Genomic DNA, 24,223 nt, shown 5'->3' with positions numbered 1-24,223 from the left:
TGCAACAGTTGTTTTCTTTCCTATTATCCTTTCTTACTTTTAATTTCATGCATCATTCATCCTTGCATTATTTTGGGGGTTAGGTGGTCGACAAAGGGTAATCCTTAATGGGAATACCAGGAAGGTTTTGCATGCATCAGTTTTAGGAATTTCTAATATAACTAAAAGGAAAGAGTATCTTAATAAAATCATTGCTAAACATAGAGTGATTGCATTATGCCCATGCATCAAAGCAAGCATCTAGAATTCGAACTTCATGCATTTTATCTATAGAACTCCAACCAAAGATTTAGTTCCACTAAATCCAAAAATTGAAGCCACTTGCAGTCGTAACAAAGCTGTGAGAAGAAGAAGAAAGCAAGAAACACAGGGAAGCAATCAACCCTCACCACCCTCTCCACAAAGCCACTATCAAATGGAAGAGAAACATGCAAGATGAGTGACACTAGAGGACTACTCTAGTACAGCTACCTTGCAATTTTTCACAAGTATTGCAAAGTCAAAAGTTCAAGCGGCCAACATATCTTATCCCCACTCTCTCATACAACCGATACAAGGGAACCTCTTCCACGGTCTATAAAACGAGGATCCTTATGCTCATCTCGCCACCTACATAGAAATATGTAACACGATAAAGATAGCTGGTGTCCCTGAGAATGCCATACACCTCAATCTCTTTTCTTTTTCTTTGGCAGGAGAAGCAAAAAGGTGGCTACACTCCTTTAAAGGAAATAACTTGTGGACCTAGAAGGAAGTTGAAGAAAAGTTCTTAAAGAAATACTTCCCAGAGTCAAAGACTACCGAGGGGAAGATGGAAATATCGTCATTCCATCAATTTCCCGATGAATAACTTAGCGAGGTGCTCGACCGTTTTCACGGATTAGTCAGAAAGATGCCTACACATAGGTACAATGAGCTGGTGCAATTAAACATCTTCATAGATGGCCTATGACCACATTCAAAGAAACTCCTTGATGCATCCGTAGAGGGAAAAATAAAGTTGAAGACACCGGAGGAGGAAATGGAGCTGATAGAGAACATGACGGCCAGTGATCACGCCATCCTTCGTGATCGAGCATACACACCAACAAAGAGAAGCCTTCTGGAACTCACAGCCCAAGATGCAACACTGGCCCAAAACAAGCAATTGGCCCAATAAATAAAGGCCATGACGGAGACCCTCAACAAGCTCCCTCAACATTTACAAGCGGTAAGTCCCTCTCACTCTTCACTCATGCAAATAAGGGGATGCCACATCTGCGATGGAGCACATGAACCAGGGAAATCAATAGCCCAAGTAGATTCTTATAGGGAGGTGAACTACATGGGAGCTCAGAAACCGCCACAGATTCCAAGGCTACAACCAAGGAGGACCGCTGGGATTCAATCAAGGGAGGAATTTCACACAGGGCTAAAGCTGGAGGAATCATTCGGGGAACCAGTATAACAAGGAGCAAAGAAGTCAACCTGTCCAGAATTCCAACCAAGGGATAAATGTTTATGAGAAGACCAACAAGCTTGAGGGGACACTGAATCAGTTCATGCATATATTCATGTCCAAATATAGGAGCACAGAGTTATCCATCAAGAAGCTAGAGATACAAGTGGGACAATTAGCCAAACAAATGGCTGAAAGACCCACTAGTAGCTTTGGAGCCAACACAGAGAAGAACCCGAAGGAGGAATGCATGGCGGTGTTGACTAAAAGTCAGAGGAAAGCACAAGGAGAAGAAGAGAAAGCTGAAGGAGACCAGTCTGAGGAAGGAAGGGCAGACAAAGAAAGAGAGAAAAAGGAAAAAGATAAGAAGGAAGAAGAGAAATAAGGTCTTAGCCTCTAAGACCAAAAGCCAGCTAGCTCGAGAGGCTAGGAAAGAAGAGCCACCAGCCCCTCTAAAGGAGCCCCCATATCCTTTAGTACTGTCGAATAAGAATAAGGAGGGCTACTACAAGCGTTTCTTGGAGATACTCAAGGGGCTAGAGATAACCATGCCATTTGGGGAAGCCTTGCAGTAGACGCCACTCTACGCCAAATTCATGAAGGACATCTTCACCAAGAAGGGGATGTACATTGACAGTGAGAGCATTATGGTGGGAGGCAACTGTAGTGCGGTGATACAAAGAATGCTACCTAAGAAATTTAAAGACCCCGGGAGTGTGACAATCCCTTGCACAATAGGGAATGAGTCATTAGGGAAGGCTCTCATTGACTTAGGGACAAGCATTAACTTGATGCCCATGTCAATGTGTCGAAGAATTGAAAATCTGAAGATAGACCCTACCAAGATGATGCTCTAGCTCACCAATAAATCAATCATAAGACCATACGGGGTAGTAAAAGATGTCCTCGTCAAAGTCCGTCACTTTACTTTTCTGGTGGATTTTGTCATCGTGGACATAGAAGAAGATATGGAGATTCCTTTTATCTTAGGCAGACCCTTCATGTTGATTGCCAACTGAGTGGTAGATATAGGGAATGAAAATCTAGAAATGAGTGTTGACAACCAAAAGGTAACCTTTAACCTTTATGAAGCAATCAAATACCCTAGAGAACGATAGGAGGTGTTTCAAGCTAGTGGAGGTCAATAAAGAAGACGTTAGTGCTCTTTCAACTACACAAACTTCACCATAGAAAGCTTTGATCAATGCTTTAGATTGTCTAACCAGTGAAGAGGAGAAGGATCTAAGGGCTTGCTTGGAAGACTTAGATCGTGACGAAAATCTTCCTGCAAGGGGGACCAATTTTGAAGAATTGAAAAGCGGGAGCCCATCCGAGAAGACCAAGGTGGAGATAAAGATCCTACCCAACCACCTAAAGTATGTGTTCTTGGAGGAGAATGGGACCAAGCCTATGGTGATTAGCAATGAGCTCACAATAGAAGAAGAAAATAGGTTGGTAGAGGTCCTCAAGAGACATAGGGGAGCAATAAGGTGGCACATATCAAATCTAAAAGGAATCAACCCTGTCTACTATATGAACAACATAATGATGGGGGAAGATTACAAACCAGTCAGACAGCCCAAGAGAAGCCTTAACCCATCAATGAAGGAAGAGGTGCTCAAGCTTCTAGAGGCTTGGATTATCTACCCCATTTTCGATAGTACTTGGGTAAGCCCAATCCAGGTGGTACCAAAGAAAGGGGGCATGACAATCATTCAGAATGAAAAGAATGACCTAATCCCAACAAGGACTTTCACTGACTGGAGAATATGCATCGATTACCACAAGCTCAACGAAGCCACGAGGAAAGACCACTTTCTTTTTCCTTTCATGGACCAAATGTTGGATAGGCTTGCGGGACGGGCTTATTACTACTTCTTGTATGGATACTTTGGATATAATCAAATTACGGTGGACCCCAAGGATCAGGAGAAGACGACCTTCACATGTCCTTTGGTGTCTTTGCTTTAGAGGTGCATGTTTGCCATTTTTGCAGATATGGTGGAGAAAAGTATCGAGGTATTCATGGATGACTTCTCGGTATTTCGACCTTCTTTTGAATGCTGCTTGAAGAACTTGGAGATGGTGCTATAGAGATGCATGGAAACAAACCTAGTTCTAAACTGGGAGAACCACTTCATGGTTCGAGAAGGCATAATCTTGGGCACAAAATTTCATCCCAAGAGATTGAGGTAGATCGGGCCAAGATTGATGTCATTGAGAAGTTTCCACCACCATCGAGTGTTAAAGGCATTAGGAGCTTCTTAGGACATGCAGGATTTTACAGGAGATTTATCAAAGATTTCTCCAAAATTTCTAGACCCTTGAGCAATATGCTGAACAAAGATGTTGTGTTTAAATTTGATGAAGTGTGTTCAGTGGCCTTCCAGACCATAAAAGACAAGCTCACGACCACCCCGGTGATGATCGCACCTTACTGGACTAAAGAGTTTGAATTAATGTGTGATGCTAGTGCTTATGTAGGGGGTGCAGTTCTAGGACAAAGGCATGACAAGATGTTCCACGCCATTTACTATGCTAGCAAAGTTCTCAATGAAGCATAGATGAATTATGCCACTATGGAGAAGGAAATGCATGTCATTGTCTTTGCCTTAGAAAAATTAAAGCCATACATGGTGGGGTCAAAGGTAGTGATTTTTACTGATCATGCCACCATCAAGAACCTTCTTACCAAATCAAATTCCAAACCAAGCCTCATTAGATGGGTCCTACTCATACTAGAGTTTGATATAGTCATCAAAGACAAAAAGGGATCTGAGAATGTGGTAGCTGGCCACCTCCCCCAGTTGAAGAATGAAGAAGTAACTAAAGAAGAATTGGAGGCAAAGGGAGAATTTTCAGATGAGTTCCTCTTACAAGCCACTACAAGACCTTGGTTTGCTGATGTGACCAACTACAAAGCCACAGGAATCATCCCTGAAGATCTTAACTGGAGTCAGTGGAAGAAATTTCTACATGATGCCTGCTTCTATGTGTGGGATGATCCATATCTGTTCAAGCTAGGAGCAGGCAATTTGCTGAGGAGGTGTCTTATGATGGAGGAAGCACAGAGAATCCTATGGCACTGCTATAGTTCACCATATGGCGGTCGCCACAACAGAGATAGGACAACAACAAAGGTGCTACAAGAAGGTTTCTTTTAGCCCTTAATCTTTAAGGACGCTCATGATTATGTGCGTCGATATGACAAACGCCAGAGAATAGGGGGATTTCCAGAAGGAATGAGAAGCCTCTGCAAAACATAATGGAGGTAGAATCTTTGACTGATAGGGGAATGACTTTGTGGGGCCTCTCCCTTCTTCATACAGGAATGTCTATATACTGGGAGGCAACCCAACAATTTTTTCTGTCCTTCATTTCTTGTAAAAAAAAAAGGCCCAACAATTGTCTATATTGATTTCAGGGGTGCAGGAAGCAACAAGATGGTTAGGCTGACAAGGTTATCATGCTAAGCGCCAAGCTGATGAAACACACGCTAAGAGAGGCCTCTACGCTAAGCACATAGGTAATTTTAAATTTAATTTCTTGGGGGATTACCGAGGGACGTCATCTTTGGTGAGCTTAGCAGCCAGGGCTCGTTAAGCGCAAGTGTCATAATTGCTGGACGTTTTCAAAACTGCCCAAGCCTCCCTAACTTCCAGCCACCTTTAATATTTCCTTTTGTAGAAGCAAGCTTCTTGATGATGAATCAAGTTTATTCAAGTAGTTTTCATAATGACAAAGATGATGACAAAAAGCCCAAAGAATGATTTCAAGAATGAGTCAACAAGTTCAAGATCAAGTTTAATTTCAAGATTCATGAGAAGAAATCAAGAAGATTCAAGAATCAAGAGAAGATTGATTTCAAGATTCAAGAGAAGATGAATTCAAGATTCAAGAGAAGAAATCAAGAAGACTTCACAAGGGAAGTATTGGAAAGATTTTTCAAAAAACAACATAGCACAGTTTTATTTTTCAAAAGAGTTTTTCTCAAAATTTTCTAAGTTACCAGAGTTTTTACTCTCTGGTAATCGATTACGCGTTTCCTGTAATCGATTACCAGTGGCAAAGTTTGATTTCAAAAGCTTTTAACTGAATTTGCAACGTTCCAATTGATTTCAAAATGGTGTAATCGATTACAAGATATTGGTAATCGATTACCAGTGTATCTGAACGTTGGAATTCAAATTCAATTGTAAAGAGTCACATCCTTTCATAAAAAGCCTTGTGTAATCGATTACAAGGATTTGGTAATCGATTACCAGTGACAATTTTTGAACAAAAATCGAAAGATGTAACTCTTCCAATGGTTTTCAGGTTTTCCTAAAAGTTATAACTCTTCCAATGGTTTTCTTGACCAGACATGAAGAGTCTATAAAAGCAAGACCTTGATTTGCATTTGAACAACACTTACAACCTTTACAAACAACTTCTCCTGATATTCTTTTACAACCTTTGAATCTCATTGAACATCTTTTTGAACTTCTTCTTCTTCTTCTTCTTCCTTTGCAAAAGCTTTCAAAAGTTTTCTGGTTTTCCAAACCTTGAAAACAGAAGTGTGCTATATCTTTTATTCTCTTCTCCCTTTGCCAAAAAGAATTCGCCAAGGACTAACCGCCTGAATTCTTTTTGTGTCTCTCTTATCCCTTTTTCGAAAAGAACAAAGGACTAACCGCCTGAATACTTTTGTGTCTCCCTTCTCCCTTGTCAAAGAATTCAAAATGACACAGTCTGATAATTCTTTTGATTCTTCCCTTTCCCTTATACAAAAGATTTCAAAGGACTAACCGCCTGAGAACTGTGTCTTAACACATTGGAGGGTACATCCTTTGTGGTATATGTAGAGGGCACATCTACTTGGGTTGTTGTGATTGAGAACAAGAGAGGGTACATCTCTTGTGGATCAGTTCAAGTGGAGGGTACATCCACTTGGTTGTTCAAAGAGAACAAGGGAGGGTACATCCCTTGTGGATCTTTGCTTGTAAAGGATTTTACAAGGTTGAAAAGAAATCTCAAGGACCGTAGGTCGCTTGGGGACTAGATGTAGGCACGGGTTGTTGCCGAACCAGTATAATTTCTTGTGTTTGTCTTCTTCTTCCCTACATTCTTTAATTTCCGCTGTGCACTTTAATTATCATTTTTACTTTTGGTTAAGTTTCTATTTTTGTTCTTTACTTTCTTAACATTTTAGTAAAAGCCTAAGAAGGGTAGATTTTTAATAAGTAAATGTTCGTTAATATTTAATTCAACCCCCCCTTCTTAATTATTCTGAGGCCACTTGATCCAACACCCTTTACTCTCATTTTCCATTTTTACACTTGTCTCACCTCTCCTATACACTAACAAATCCTTCCCTCTTCTCACTCACCACTTCCTCTTCTTCAGATTCACTCTCTTTCACACAAAAAGATGGCCTCACAGAAATGTCGAGTAGTGCCTACACAAGGAGGGGAATCCACCTAGGATTCCTCTCGCTTCACTACTGAGATAGCTTGGCATAGATACCAAGACAATGTTTACCTATGGAACATCTTTCCATAGACAAACGTGGAGCTCTCCGCAGGCATGTTCGATGAATTTTACGGAGAGCTCCAACGGATGCACCGGCACTGGATTCTCACCAAACTCTCAGAGAAGCAAATCGACGTCGCTTTGGTCAAAGAATTCTACTCCAACATTTATGACCCAGAGGACGGTTCGATGCGGAGACCGTTAATGAATTCCTTGACACCACCGTCATCCTTGCTGATGGAGAAGAATATTTGGCCTACTCCCAATACCTACACACATACCTGGATCATCAGGCCATCGTGGCAGCACTGTGCACAACCGGAGGTGGATTTGTCCTGAATGCCTCTGGGTCCCCATGGAAGCTGTTGCGGAAGGATCTCAACTCGCTTGCTCAAACATGGAGCGTACTTTCTTGCTTTAACCTTGTCCCTACCTCTCACACTTCTAATCTTAATGTTGAGAGGGCAAGGTTGATATATGGCTTGGTTATGAAGATGGACATGGACTTGGGCAGCTTCATTTTGGGGCAAATCACACAGATCGTCCAGTCTAGCACCTCTTGGTTAGGGTTCCCGGTGTTGATCACAGCGTTGTGTGATGCTTAGGGGGTCATTTTTGACACCCCGACCTTTGAGTCACTAAGCCTTGTGATTAACTTGGCCTACATAAAGAAGAATTGTTGGAACCTCGCCGACCCGTCCATCACCTTTGTAGGGCCTCGTCGTGCCCGAGCCAGAGCCACAGCACCAGATGCCCCACCTCTAGCACAACCTCCTCCACCCCCTGCCTCTCGCCGCCAGTCACCATCCACCTCATTCCATCTACTAGGGTCAGCAGGTTATTGCTTGGCCAGGAGTCCAGTCCTCTACTAATGGGGGGGAGGGGGGTAAGCCCTCTAAGGTGAGAGAGACTAACGAGGCCGGAGCTGGGGATGACATCATGGCATACCTGGTAGCTGCTAAATGGGGCCCATGGCCAGACTTGGGTTGAAGAAGCAAGATTTTATTTTATGTTTTATTTTTTTAAGAACTTGGTCTGTAAATAAATGTTATTTACATTCAGCTATTTTATCTTTTGTTTTATTTTATTTGTTTTCTCTCAAATAATTGCATGATATTTATGAAGTCACTATTGCTAAGTTTTTTCTGAAAGGACTTAAACACTTGAAATGTTGCATACCAATTTTGTAAAAATGCTGGTTCCATGAAGGTGATTGTCAGTTCAAGTAGTGGAGTATGAATCCCGACAAAGAGAAAAAAGGTTAGCCTATCTGAAAGAAATCATGGTCCGGTAAGCCAACAACTTTGTCTTGTCCCGATGAGTTGTGTGAAACTTGTGAAAGAACGTCTGTTTTTAGTTTCCTGATTTTGCATCATTCTTTGTTTGTTAGATTAATTACATGAGGTGGAAATGATCAAGGCTCTGTTTCTTTTTATTTTCAGCCACTTAGCCAAAAAGCCAACCTTCGATAATAATTTATCCCTTGCACCTTATTTGAGCCAAAAATGATAATTGTGTTTTTCTAAAAACCCCTAAGCCTATTTTCTCATATATCTCTTACCTTGTTTTAGGGTTTTAAGAGAGCACAAGGGTTTTAGTCATGATATGCCCCTAATTTGGGGAAGGACTAGAGTAAAAATTGTCTCAAGAAGGTGAAACAACATACACTAAGGCCCCCTCAAAAAGCTTGTAAGCCCAAAGTTTTCTTTTCCAAAAAAATAGGAAGAATAAGGGCAGAAAATAAATAGGTGCCATAAGTGTTGTTAGAATAATAAATTGAGGCTAAAAAACAAATAATTCTTGGCTGAATAAGTAGAAGTTTTTCTAGGATAAATTCTATCTTATAACCCTAATTTTTGAAATCCCAGAAAAACCATAATTTCTTTCATTAAGCCAAGCCACATTACAAGCCCATAAAAGTCCTTAGTGATCCACCAAGTGTATGCAGGATAACTCTAACTGAGATGAAGTGCAAAATTGGGAACATTAATTGCAAGTCATAGAAATTTTAAACACTAATCCAAGACACTTGTGCATAGACAGAAACACTAAGCCTTGTAAGGAAAAATTGGGGCAAGCCGATCTGATTGATTTCTGCTACTAACCAATTATATCTCAATGTTTGTTTATGCTTTCATTGCAAGGTCATGACAAATGCAAGAAAGTCCAGTTGAGGGAATTTGAAAAACAACAACTATTGAAAGTGTTGGAGCATTCAGAGCCTGCCTCATTTTTATTTTTGCTTAAGGACAAGCAAAACTTTTAATTTGGGGGATTTTGATAACTGCTAAATATGAATTGTTAGGAATTGATGTTTTTTCTATTCATGCCTTGCAAATACGAAAAGGAGGAATTAAAAGCCAAAAAGAAGCAGAAAATAACAAATATTTGAAAAAAGGCCTAGCCCAAGATGAACTCAGCGCGAAAACAAGCATTGGCGCTAAGCAAGGAAGAGGTGTGATAACCGCGAATACAGGCACCTGCGTTAAGCGAGCAAAGCATGCTAAGCGTGAGCACGCATGCCCAAGTCCACTCCAGTAAATATAAAAAGAGAGTGAAGCCAAGTAGAAAATACACACCAAGTCTCAGAGCACTCGAATACACACCCAAAGCCTGAGAACTCTCCCTTATGAAATTCTTTCTTCTCTTTCATCATTTTCTAACTCCACTCCTCATCACCTTTTATCTAACAAAAACCTTACTTTATAAATACCTTGTACGACTTTTTATTACAAAGTCACATACCAATTATGTAACTACAATGAGTGTTGTGTTTCAAGACCTGGGATCACTTTTCCTCACTAATTCTCTTGCAAGAACTGATAACAAAATATCTTAATTATTTTCCAAATGTTCAGCATATACTCCAAAAATGTGATGATTATAATTATTCTTCTAGTAGTACTATTATAGTGTGTGTTGTATAATTTATTATTACCTTTTATAAAATGTTCCACGTATTCCAGTATAGCTAGAAGGGAGATAGAAAAATAAAGAAAGGGAAAAATTGGTATATATGAGAAATGATAGTATATATGACAAATAAATAGACATAGGAAAAGAAGTTAAATCAAAACTAGATTGAAGATAAAGTGTTTAGATTATTTCCTGCCTTATGCATATCCCAATAAAGGAAAGGTAGAAAAACAAAAAATTGAAATGAAAACAAATGATGGAGGAATGGGGAGAATATATATATATATATATATATATATATATATATAAAGAGAGAGAGAGAGAGAAACCAGTGAGGGTTGTAGAAAACTTATGCATGAGACGATTTGGGTCCTAAAAATAAGTATACTATGATAACAACTTTACCTTTTAGAAGGAAAATTGTAACCCCAATGCTATATAATACTTACAGAAAGAAAGACAACAAAAAATAAAACCATGGTAGATGATTTGACAATGATAATAAAAATATATATTAATTGAGAGAAAAAATGGTTGTTATCGAGATGTTTCATATAGATAAATACTTATTGTTACATTCATATCAGTATCTTTATACTCACAAATTTTCATGTTTTGAAAAAAAAAAACTTAGCATAGGAAATTATAGTCAGCTTCCATACATTTAACCAAGAGATGAATTTTCTGCACTCACACATTCATGCAATCATGAATATGAATAATTAGATGAAGATTGGATGATTCTTATATTTGATATGAATTTGAAGTTAGATTCATCAAGATAAAAAGAGTCTTTATTCATCCAACAATTCTAATTAGCTGAATGTGTTAATTCAGGAAATCCCTTACCACTGCGGTGTTCGTTTTGACAACCATAATCTCCCTGACGTCCCTATTTCTCCTCTACATCAAACACTGCAACGTAGGAAACATTGACGATAGTGATGAAGTAGCATTCACGGGAGCTTCAGGTCTCCGGAGAACAGTGAAGCTATTCTTTTCAATGCCTTCTCTCTCTCTCTCTCTCATTCAATTTGCATCTTTGCCGGTAAATGGCAGCTGATGCGGGCCAAGCTAGAGGAGCTTCAGAATGATCTAATCACCATCGAGAACTATGACTTCGGTGAGAGTCTGTCACTGTTGCAACTGTCAATGGCAGAGTGCCACAATTTATGTCCGCGTTGCATGGACATGTTCTACAATGAGAAGCTTCTGATGCATAGCGATTTGGACATGGCGTTCGCGAAGCTCGACATGCACACGAAAAAGATCAATGAGATATACAAGACGAGATGACAACAACAAAAAGATGTGGTACTAGTAGGGTTAAGAACCTCCCAGAAATCAAAGATCAATGTCGGTGATGTACGGTTGGAGTCTCAACCCTTCGTGGATGTAAAGCTCTTGCTTTCAGCAATGACGATGCCATCGTTGCTGACAGAAGTAGGGATACAGGGCCATATTCAATTTTGAAGTCCTCTGTTCACATGAAAATGGATTTCATATCTCAGATCTGGAAAAAATTTGAGAAATCTCAAATCTGGTGGTTGGAAGAGAGGCTTGGGGTGTCGTGTTGGGGGAACTAGAGGGAGCTTACCAAGAGCAGAGTTAACCCTAGTGGCCAATACAGTGCATACTATATTTAAATCATGATTTTGGTTTATATATTTTATATATAAATGCGGCATGTCAATTATTATGCTTTTAGTTTTATAGTGTAATAATATCCTTAGAATAGGTGGTTTGCTCGACGACAAATCATTATAAAGAGGAAATGAACAAGAGAAAATAAAATAGATCCGATTACCTGCAATTTTGCATTTAGTTTCCCCAAGTCTGCCTCTAGAGTGCCTAATTGTGAAACACCATAGAATTAGTTGAAAGAAAATGCAAAAAAAAGATTTTAGAAGGGAAAAGATTAAGTTGATTAGATAATGGGTATAATAGGTATTATACCGTGAGTAATTCTTGTATACGCATTCACCTAACAGGTCATCTTTGCACACACCAACTAAAAAATTGACATTCAACTACACCTCCCCCAATGCTCCCTCACCGACGACACTACATGCAACGATGACTTTTCTCCTCCCTCCCTCTTCTTCAACGCACCATCCTTCCTTTTCTGTGGCTTCATCGATGGTGTCGCCGACATGGCAGGCCTCGGCAAAATCAACTTTGCATTGTGCTCCCTTCATAGCTTGCTTCTTCTTTCAACTTCACGAGAAATTCACATTCTGTTTCTGATGGCTTGAACAACATTGTTTTCTTTTGTGACGGAACTTATGTTTTTGTCCCAATTATCGATGTCTCTAAGGCACTAACCTTCATCCCGCACTTCACCAACTCGATGAGCACCATTTTGATGGTAGCGGGATGAAGAAGTAATGCGGATAATGGGAGGAGGTGATTTCAATGGTGACTCAAAGGAAACGACAATGGCGGCTCGGAGGTGTTGACCACAACCTTCTTCACAAAAGGTGAGGCAAGGAAGAGATCTGAGGGAGCATCAATTGCAGTGGATGATGTTGGGCACGTTGGTGGTCTACGAAGTGCAGATGAAATTTCCATTCCAATTATTTTAACTAGTTCTTTTAAAAAAATGAGTTTTAAATTTTTAGTGGGTGTTTGTAAAGATGATGTGGTAGATGAGTGTTTATACAAGAATTACTCCTATACCCTTTGAATTACAAACAAAATAATAATTTTAGAAAAGAATAACAAAAATGCATTTAATGACAAAAACCAATGTCTTGGAGTAATAAAGCGTCGTACCTTCAAAAGCTTTACACACATAAATCATTGACCCTAAATTTATCATTGAAAAAATGAATGCTATTTATAACTTAAAAAAACTAAAAACACACAAATTTTAGTCTTGAGAACAACTAAAAGAAGCATGGACAACACTCAAATCCCTGGTCTTGGTAGAGATAAAGCTGCTGTAAAACAGGCAAGAAATCCCGGGATATAGTCCGATGTAACTCCTACAAATGATTTGATCGACATGCCATTCAACATGTTGAGAAGCAATTGTAACACTAAAAGATTGAGCATGCATCTTCCAAGCACTCCAATTGAAGCTTCCCAGAAGATGGTCTTTCAGTTTTGAGCAATAAAATCTTCGTTTCATTTTCTTAAAGGAAAATTAAACAAGAAACGGAGAAAAAAAAATACCAATTATATACTTCAAATTTTTACAGGACACTTTACCTTGACCTGGTAGAATGCAAACATGAACCATCATACTCCCTCCAAGCAAATCATTTGGAAATTTGTACCATTCAAAGAATAAAGCCCTAAACTTTTTTTAATTTTAATGATAGCCACACCCAAATTCGCAGAGAGAGGGAGTGCAAGAGTTTAACTCTAAAAAGGGTAACACCTAATAAGATCAATTACATAAAATCATCTTTGAAAATCTAATGACAGCATCCGTTCTTTTAAAACTGATGTCAAATAGCTATTTCAACATCTTTTTTTGAAAGAAATGATGTCAAAAACTTTGATGTAATTTCAAAATTACCATCCCAGCTATAGATTTTCCTAATGGTGAGTTTGGTTTGGTCCCTACCTTGTTTGTTTGTTCATTTTCTCTTTTTTATTCTTTTAATAATACCATGTGGGATTGAGGCATAGGATTCTCTTCTTCATTGGTGCCAACCTACTTTGGACTAATGAATTTGGGATGATACTTTGAGTTTCATAAAAAAAGAAGACGCAAGTTTCTATGACTCTTGTCTAAAATAATATCAAATGATTATATACATCCACTTAAAAAAACTAGTCGATACTTCTAGAGAAGAGCAAATAAGTTCAAGCATCAAAGCATCTAATAAAGGAGTAACAACAAAGTAGCTAGGTTCTGTTGGGGCCTTGGAATGACTTCCTCTAATGTCATTCAAAGACCCAGTGACATAAAAACATCTGTTGAAAAAAAAAGAAGCTTGCAAGAGTTTAAGCTCATAAGTCATCAAGCACCATGTATGTACTCGCTTATTACATCAACATGTTTGTTCTATGGAAGCAACTAAACATTGTCATTGTCATTTTCATTAATATTAATTTCCGCTGCTGTAGCTTCACTTTTAACATTATTGTTGGTTTCCAGCCCAACTCTTTTGCACACTGGGCAAAAGTTCCTGCACAAAAGCCACTGTCGGATGCAGTGACGGTGATACTTGTGGATACAAGAATGAAGCTTCCCAATTAAGTTTCCCTCTTCAAACTCTTCCTGCATATAGAAACAAATTTCGTAAAAGAATGATTAACAGAACACTAAGACGTGAACATGCACGCGATATCCATAAAAAGAGAGTATATATAATGAGACAATGACATTAATAATAATTAAGCAGAAAAATACTATTTAGATTCGAGGAATAGCCTAATTGATTAACACTATATAGTAGAAATGAGACAAGGAATATTTATTTTCACCCATATAATTAAAGAGTTTCATGTGTTGAGTTAACCACCCAAGATACTATATATATTGGTTACCCTGAAATGAATCAAAATGTAGCAGGACTCACCAGACAAATGGGGCATTTTTCCTTATCTTCTTCTGGAGCATCCTTATTAACAATCACATAAGTTTCACTCTCCAGGTGCTGCACGATCGTTTCTACAGTAAGTCCCTGGGGCAATGCATCAAATTCTTCGGGGTTCTGCTTCAAATCACAATTTTTAGAACAATAATAACCCCAAATAGTTTATTCTAAACTAGAATGAAAATTTACACTTCACTAGGAAAATAAGTGCAAATGCATGCATTAATTGCTTCCTAAATATTTAAAAAATTATAAACATAAGTTATAGGAGATTAAATTGGAGGTGGCGGAGGAGGTAAGGGAAGTATTGATTGGGAAAAATATATATTATAGTATAAACAGGATGAAATTAAAAGGAGAGTGGAAGGAGGAGGTGAATCATGAAATGGAATGAAATTAGCAGCTTTTCAAACTTTATTTTCAGAAAACAAATGGAAAAGGCCAATTCTGGAAGAAATAAATTTCACTTAAATTTCATAGATGGATAATAAAATGCTGATTGCTAGCAAGATTTGAGGCAAATTGGAGTTGTGAAAATTCCAAAAAGTATGGGCCTAATTCAATTTCCAAGTTTATCAAAAGTTTTGGAAGTTTTTAAAAGAATCTTGGAAAAATAGTCAGACGAGTGATATCCTCTTTTAGTTTATTTGGTGCCAGGGAAGGAGTATTAATTCAATAAGGATTGAATATTACAGACCAATTTCATAGATATGCCACATCTATAAGTGATGGAGAAAGTAATTTTGGAGAATGAAAAGATTGCTAAATTTTAAAACAGATTAAAAAAACATGTGACTCTACTTTTTGGGATTTCTAGACAACATGGGATGAAAAGAATTGGCTTTATTTTTTAAAAAAAAACAAAAAGAGAGGGTGAACATGCCCATTATAATGTGTTTCAAGTGCAGCTGTGGCAATTTTATGGAAATAGAAATCAAACCCATTGAGAAGTTTCAAATGCTTTATTTTCGTATTTCTTCCTTACTTTCTATATTACATCACTTATCATACAAATATGAAGAATAATGTGAAATTGAAATGGATGATAAAATGAATGCACTAATATAATTGGTCCATTTCATACCTGAAACCCATATGGTGACACAAGTGCGTGGTCGATGCTCCTGAATTCCTATAAAAAAATAGTCACAAGAAACGTTTCTTAATTACAATGATTAAAAGTGATAAGAAATTAAAAACATACTGAATATTATCGAGAACAGTGTAAATAGTAGAAATTAAAGGAGAGTTTGCTTGCAATTTTGTTTTCTATTTTATTTATGCTCCCTATTTTCAAAATATATATACAGATAAAACAAAATAAAAGATATTTTCAATTGTTTCTTGTACAAATTTTTGAAAACAAGAAACTAAATGAAAATAAAGTGATAATTTTGTAATTGAAAAGTGAAAGCAAAATATAAAATTGCAAGTAATCGATCGCCTCCTAATTACCTCATATGGATAATACTAATAAAGAACACACGAGGAATAACATGAAAAAAAAAGTAGAAAGAGAAAGTGATAGATGAAATAAATGATATATGATAAGAAAGGAAGAAAACAGCTAAGATGGCTCGGCTAGTATAACCTATAAGTTTGTGATTCCTTTTATCCCTCACTTAGAAATAATGTTAAATCATATAATTAAGATGGTCTAAATACAAGATGTTTTTAAGGTTAAACTTGAAACATCATATGTAGAATTTGATTGTTAGAGCATGCACATACCATTGTGTCAAAATCTATATCGAACATTACAGCGGATGGACCACTGCGTAGAGCTTCTAGGGTAGACTGAACCTGTATGGAAAAAAAAAGAAAACAGCAGAATAGGTAAATGCTAAAATAGTTACCAAATAAATTAGGATGGGAAACAGAGAAAATTTTCAACATCTACTGCAAAAGACAAAGAGTGATAAAATTTTCAACTTAAAAATACATTCAACATGTAAAATAATGTGTTAAAATCAGATTTTTGTATGACATAATTATAAGAAGGTAATCATTGAGCATACGTAAGATGAAAGCCTTCTTCTCTCTTCCGCGGAAGGATATGATGGTAGTGGTGACAACGAGGGTCCATGTTGGACGTAAGGTGGAACTCCAGATTCTAATACTTGCACTTGATTATGATAGTTATGAGTTCTAGAACTACTTGCTCCACCAGAGTAGTTCAATCTTTGTGACTGTGAAGCTCTCAACGTTGAAAGGCCAGCTTGGTCATTCAGAAGGTGGTACACAACCGCTTCATTACCATTATCGTCCTCATATCCAGATACTAATTGCCTTGGCTCTAAATGATTGAGCCTCTGGGGCAAATTAAATGAAGGAGTCCCAACCGAGGTTCCAACTTGTCTAAACATGGTACTCTCTTGTCCGAGCAATGGAGCCATATCATCGGCTCCAGGCATATCTTCTACTTGCCCTGCATTTTCTGGTGTGAGCGGAAATAAAGGAAGCAACTCCAATGTTTCAAATGGTGAAAGAGGCATCGTTTGGTTTTCGTTGTTTGATCTGTTGTTGGTATTAGTTTGACCATCAGAGTCACCTTCACAAAAAGAACCTTAGATCAGTAGTTAAAGATTGCAAACAAATAAATGGTCAAGAGAGGAATCCATGATTCACCTTGACGATTCATTGTAGATAAATATACTCTTCTGAAGGAAAAAGATTCAAATAAATGTGGCCTCAGAGTATTGAGTCACACTACCTGCATGAGATCAGCCAAAAGAAAATATTATTCAGCATCCTAAAGTTATTTAAAAAAATAAATACTTACATTATATTATATTATATAGTAGCACAATTTCAGCCATGAGTGGTAATGTAAAACAACATTTTGCCAATGAAATGAATATCATTTCTTCTACTAAAAGATGGATCAAAGTGACATGTGAAATGCATATTTAAACATAATACTTGTAAGGATAAAATATGTTACAAATTCCTGTAACATATGCATAACCAAGGATAAATTTTGTTTTCTGTTGAGTTCCTTTGCCTGTGTTTGTAATTTTAAATTAGAGGTTATGTATGTATTAAAACATATTGATGCTTTAAATCTTTCTAGCAGTGATGCTGGTAGTTTTCTTGTTTCCCAGTTAGCTTTTTAGTCCAATTTCTTTGAATAACTAAACTGGTAAATAGTTTATTCGTTTTTTTTAATTTGATTAATAGTCTCATCTTTGAATGCTGAAAAGATACATGCATGCGTTAAAATTTGATACATACAGAAATCTATTACCTTTATTAATCAACACTGACTGAAATTCAAGAATGTCAAATAAAAAAAAAAAAACACGGCCCATTTCACCAAATTCAATCTTCTTCAGCCTCAAGCCACCAAAATCCACACATCCACTTAGCTAAATCTTTCTAGATCTTTAAATATTCCAATTTTCCACAAATCCCCATATCCGAACAAACAGGATAAACAATAAGCTACACATTAGCAACGAAGATCCACATCTTCCTAGTTGAACTCATCGTAATCACATCGAATTCAACAATTGACTACATGCTTCAAAAATCACAACATTCAAATCATACATATAAAACTTAAACCCTTCCCCCTCACACCTCAAAGTTATTAAAAAAGGGAATAGCGATTCAAATAGAGGAAAATCACTCATAAGAATATTCCTATATTCGAGAGATTAAAAACATATTTAAATAATTTTTTTTAAGCCTTAAACCTTTCTAGTAATCATGCTAGTAGTTTTCTTGTTTCCCCATTAGCTCTTTAGTCAAATTTCTTTGAATAACTAAAATGGTAAATAGTTAATTAAAGTATTTTGAATTTATTTAATAGTCTGAGGTTTGAATGCTAAAAACATACTTGCATGCGTTAAATTTGAAACATATAAAAATTTATTACCTTTATTAATCATCACCCAATGAAATTCAAGAATGTCAAGAATTAATATACTTTTTTTTATCTTTGAATTTATGAATATTTATTGATTAAAATAATACTATTTAATATTTATTGCTAGCATTTATTTTTCTCATTCACCTCTTTTTGTCAGTTTTATATATTTATGAATTGATGGATTTATATACCCTATTTTTTTTAGTAACGGGTGCCAATATACAATACTTGTTCTAGACCTAAATATAAGTAACCAAAAACAATGAACTTAAATATAAGCATATTTTAATTACTTTGACCTTATTTAATGACATGCATAATCTCAAAAATACCTTTTATTTAATTGTGATTCTTGTTGCAATGACTTCTTTTTATTAATGAAGGACACTTTAGGAAAAAAATATTTTCTAAATATATTTAGGTCCGGAGGGAGTATAGTGTATGAAAGATTAATTGACTTAGGTAAAAAAGTATGTTTGAAATAAAAGAAAATAGATAGGATTGAATATCCAAAAATACATTTTTGGTACTTATCCTTTTACTAAAATATATTATTTTTTATCTTTTAGAAAAATTATTTTAGTCCATTGTCTCTCAATCTTCAGCTAATGTTATTCTTCCAAGATTGTGATCATTTTCAATTTTGAATTCTTTTTTGACTGTTTCAAGACAATAAATTTGTTACATTAGGTTCACCTACGTGAAACTATTAACCTTAACTAATGTTCAAAGAAACAAAAGGGGGCTATAAATATGAAAAAAAAATTGCATGAAAAATGAATTCCACAAACAATAAAAAAGAACCTGATTGCACAATTTTGACAGCTTGACTTTTGCTCAATAATTGGTTGATATCTCATGATCTTGAAGTTCAAATAATGTGAAACCAAACACATTAGTTAGCTACATCTAGGGAAACACCATTTATGAAAACAACTTTTTTTCTGATTCTGACCACACTGCTTGCTTAAGTGCGGTATTCTACTCACTTAAGAAAGGGAAAAAACTCACTAGCCCTTGTTGCAATAGCTTGCTTAAGTGAGGTTAGCGACCTTCAGTGCACGAATTTCAATCTTTTGCAAACCCATGCATCCCCACACTACTAGAAAAATTGCTTTTAACATCGTTAGAATGACATCGCTTTTATAGAAAACCGATGTAAACGAAAATGCGATGGCATAATCGTAAATAATGTGACTTCGTTAACATCACTTTATGAAAAATCCAATGTTAAAGTGAGTTGGTTAACATCCATTTTTTAGAAACCAATGCTATTGTGACTTCATCAGGATTGGTTTTTGGAAAAATTTGACGTTGTATTATCCTATTTATAATATTTTTTCATGTTTCTTGCGCTTCACTCATCTCGCTCACAACTCGTCTCCCTCGCGCTTCTGGCAACCTTACTCCCATGAACCCTTTCTCACTCTCACCCTCACTCTCGCAACACTGAAACTACTTTCGACACTATCACTTGCGATCCAGGTCTCACGCTCATTGGGAAATGATGCTTGGAACATCCTAAAAACATTTCTGGAATTTTTTTATAAGTACTCTTTGTGGTATATTTTGTTTATAACTTTGGTTTGTTTATAGAGTTTTTATAACTTTGAATGATAAGCTATGATATGAATAATTATAGTTGGTAATTAAAAAAACATATAGGCTATAAAAAAACCAAAAAACATAAATTTTTAGAAAAATCGTTTTGGTTTTTTGGTAATACAATAATGATTTTTAAAAAACTGATGTTAACGTTGATACTTTTAATGTCAGTAGTTTTAATATGGGTTAATAATTGATGTTGAAAGTCCTTAATAATCGATGTTGAAAACCTATTTTCTAATAGTGCCAAATCAATTCAAATCTGTTTCTACCACTCATAATTGATTTAAAACAAATCCCAACACTCAACACAAGCCCAAAACTACTGAAATCAATAGTTAATTGAATATAACATGCTTAAAACAAGAATTCCCAAATCCAAATCACAAAGGGCAAGAACTTGAAGAACAACAAAAAACCCACTTCAATTGATTCATACAATCAAGGCTCAATTGTTCATAAACAATAAAACCCTAACTTGTGGAAACAAAGAGAAAAGGGAAAAAAGACAAAAGAGATGATAATAAACCAAGAAGGATTTGGAGAAGACAAGGGAAAGAACACTCACCTAGAATGAGGCACAAAGGGGAGCTTCACTTGAGTCTTTAACTTCCTTCTTCCTTCCTTTCTCGGCTTCTTTCTCCTCTCTCTTCAATCTTATCTCCTCTCTCTTCCTTCTTCATATCTAATATTTCTAATAGCTAATAACCTTAAAATCTCTCTCACACACCCTTCTCATAACATTGAAAGTGGGTAAAGGGATTTGGGTGGGCCTAACCCCTTATTGGGCCTTGTGCACTAATTGTGTCCTACTAGCTACCAACTAATAATAATAATAATAATAATAATAATAATAATAATAATAATAATAATAATATCCTTTATTTTCATTAAACGTTATAGCTTCTCTCATCATTAATTATGTGCATTTTCATTAAATGTTAACTTCTCTCATCATTAATTTTTTTCTTTTTTGTTTGTTATTACTATCATTGTATCGCAATAATTGTTGCGTAAAAAAAATTAAAAAATGTCTTTTTATCTTTTATTGTAACATTAATTATTTTTTTTCCTTCATATGCCTTTTAATTACTTTTTAAATTTAATTTAGAAAAACAAAAGAAAAAGGGAAAAGAGAAGAGAGATGATTCATAAACCAAGAAGGATTGGGGAAGATAACATGAAGAACACTCACCTAAACACATGCACAAGGAAAGCTTCACTTGAGTCTCTAACTTCTTTCTTCCTTCCTTTCTCGTCTTCTTCTCCTTTCCTTCTTTATTTCTAATTCTAACAACTAATAAACATAACACCTCTCTCTCTCATAACACTAAGCTAGATAACGGGATTTCGGTGGGCTTAACCCCTTAATGGGCTTTAGGAACTCTTTTTAGGTCCTATTAGCTTATGTTCCCTAATCCTTTAAAGAAACACAATAAACTAGATAACAACAACAACAACAATGTCAATATTAAAATTAATATCATCCCTTATTTGCATTAAATGTTATAGTTTCTCTGATAATTAATTACGTGCATTTTCATTAGATGTTAATTTCTTTAATCATTATTTTTTTCTTCTTTTTCATTTGTCATTACTCTTTTTGGCTGACAATAATTAGTGTAGAAAACAAATTTTTTAAAAAATGTCATTGTATCTTTCACTGTAATATTAATTACTTTCTTTTTACTTATATCCCTTATAATGTTTATGATAGACGACAAAATTTATAATGATAATTAGGTTAACTTTGTAAAAGAATTATTTAATTTAATTTATTTATTGATTTTTCTCCGTCTATGTAAAAGAACCTACGACGACAAATATTACAGGACAAAGACGAAATTAGTGGTGGTACTGTGTTAGTCCTACATTTTGAAATTGGGAGGTTGAGTTGTGACAACTTAAGGCTTCCATATTGATGCAATCTTATCCCGCAAGGGCATTGGATAAAAGACTCCAAGTAGGTTGGGCCAGAGATCCAAGGGAAGGCCCTAGGATTCTCATGAGCCTTAGGGTAGATTTCGAGCTCATGGGGTAAGTATGAGCCCACTTATCTTTGTAAATATTAGAATAGGTTTTTTCTTCGTTTGGGCCTTGTATTTTGGCCATTCTAGTAGTATAGGGTTTTAGCCTTGTATTTCGAGGCATTTTGAGTAGTCTTTGTAGTAGGAACTTTTTTTGTTTTTTCATGTATTTTGTCATGAGGGTGAGCTTAGCTTTTATTGGGGGTGTGTAGCTAAGCTCTGGCTTCTCATCTTATGGAGGTGAGCTTAGCTATTAGAAAGGTGTGTGTAGCTAAGCTCTAGCTTCTTTAGGAATCTTCTCAAGGAAGCTTCTCAAGGAGGTGAGCTTAGTTATGAGAGGAGTGTGTGTAGCTAAGCTCTAGCTTCCCAAGGAAGTTTTCTCAAAGAAGCTTCTCAAGGAAGTTTTCTCAAGAAAGCTTCTCAAGGAAGCTACCTAGTCTATAAATAGAAGCATGTGTAACACTTGTTGTAACTTTGATAAATGAAACTCTTATGAGATACACTTCAATGTTCCACTTCTCTCCCTCTTTTATTCCTTCAATTTCGTGCTCCCCCCTTCTCTCTTTCTTTTCCTCCATTAAAGCATCCTCTTCAAGCTTCTTATCCAAGACAATTCTTGGTGGTGAAGCTCCTTCTTCCTTGGCTTATTCCTTAGTGGATGGTGCCTCCCCTCTCCTCTTCTCCTTTGCCTTCCACTGCATCTCCATGGTGAAAACTCACCATTGAAGGACCTCATTGAAGCTCAAAGATCCATCCTCCATAGAAGCTCCACAAGCAAGCTTCCATCACATATTTTATTGTTAAATTAAAAAAATATTATAATTATTGTTAATGCTATTTTATTATAATAAAATAAAATAAAAAGGGTTAGTTTAGATGTGATGCTTTGATGATCCTGTCTTTTAGCGTGACTTACTGATTAAAATTCTTTTAGCATGACACACTCAGGTTGTAAAACATTCATGATGTGGATTTTTTTACAAATATTTTCCACTAAATTATGCAACTTTGAGTTCCTCATTGCATTGTGTAATACATAAGGGAAAGAATTATCATTGTCAAGGTCAAAATAAAATTTCAAATTTTATCTTTTAAAAAGATAAATGATATTTTGTATCTATTTTCTAAAGTTAAAATTTATTAATAAAAATTTAACATTATATGATGTTAACAGAAATTGATAAAATGAATTTTTAAAACTTATCAATAATTGTGAAATTAATTACTGTAGTGGGATTTAATTCACATTTTCCTACACATAACCTACTCTATTTTACGTGGAAAAAAAGAGGAACTTGGATCCTCTCCTCTCCAATAGGAAAAAGAAAAGAGAGGAGAAAGAACAAGAGAGAGAGACACACACATAGGGCTTAATGTTCGAATAATAAGAAGAAAGGGAAAAAGATGTTGATGGAGAAAATAAAAAAAGATAGAGAAAAGAAGGAGAAAGGAAGAGGGAAATAATAATAAAAATATTGAAAAATATGATGAGATTTGTGATAAAAAAAGGTTAAAATTAATGTTTTTTTGTCCTTCATCATTTTTCTAAAATTTGCTTTAATCCTTTAATTTTATAAGATTCATTTTAGTCTTTTATAATTAACTCAACTCCTATGTAATAAATAGTCACAAGAAATTTTTGTTGCTTACAATGATTTAAAGTGATGAGAAATTAAAAGCAAATTGAATATTATTATGAATAGTGTAAACAACATAAATTAAAGGAGTGTAACTTGAATCCTTTACTTTTGATTTTAGTTGTTTATAATGTTGTCCTTCTAAAGCAGTGATTGTTTCAGATTTTACGGAATTATTTTAAACTTCTCTTACTGATTGAAGATGTAAAACTTATTTTAATAACTTTAAGTACATGAAAATCATAGATCTTGTAACAACCTTGGATGTCATTAATGAAACGCAAAGACTTTAATGCGGAAAGATTCACTTCTAGTCTGTTTAAAAGCTCTTGAATTAGTTTAATTAATGAAAATGTGTAAGATTTTTTCATGATTCCAAGCAATGCATATAACATGAAACACAAAAGTCCCCAAGTCATGAACCATAAAGGTACTTGTGCCCTAAGATACTACATCATCAAAACATCATAAACCAAGTCCCCCAAAACAAATTGTAATGGTCTCATTAAGGGAATACATACAGCATAGATCAATGAATGTATCTTAAACCAAACTGGTTCCCACTAGGACAAAACATTAATAAAATACCAAGGGTCGGATCTCGTCCCTAAGTCGACCACCAAGTCCCCATCAATCATGAGTGAGACATGCACTCCTCAAAA

General features: G+C 35.8%; 1 protein-coding gene across 1 annotated transcript; it reads right to left on the bottom strand.

Moving 5' to 3' along the window:
- Positions 1-13,803: 13,803 nt before the first annotated feature.
- LOC102666869 (probable E3 ubiquitin-protein ligase ZFP1) lies at positions 13,804-16,215 on the bottom strand. Its single transcript, XM_006600894.4, has 4 exons — positions 16,150-16,215; positions 15,503-15,550; positions 14,401-14,535; positions 13,804-14,099 (listed from the first exon to the last, which is right to left on the bottom strand). The coding sequence occupies exons 1-4, from the start codon at positions 16,174-16,176 to the stop codon at positions 13,896-13,898; spliced, it is 414 nt and encodes a 137-aa protein (XP_006600957.2). The 5' UTR covers positions 16,177-16,215; the 3' UTR covers positions 13,804-13,895.
- Positions 16,216-24,223: the final 8,008 nt, after the last annotated feature.

This window comes from Glycine max, chromosome 17 (genome assembly GCF_000004515.6).
Source record: "Glycine max cultivar Williams 82 chromosome 17, Glycine_max_v4.0, whole genome shotgun sequence".
Lineage (NCBI taxonomy): Eukaryota > Viridiplantae > Streptophyta > Magnoliopsida > Fabales > Fabaceae > Glycine > Glycine max.
Note: the sequence above shows the minus strand (reverse complement) of the source record. Positions and strands in the feature narration are given on the sequence as shown.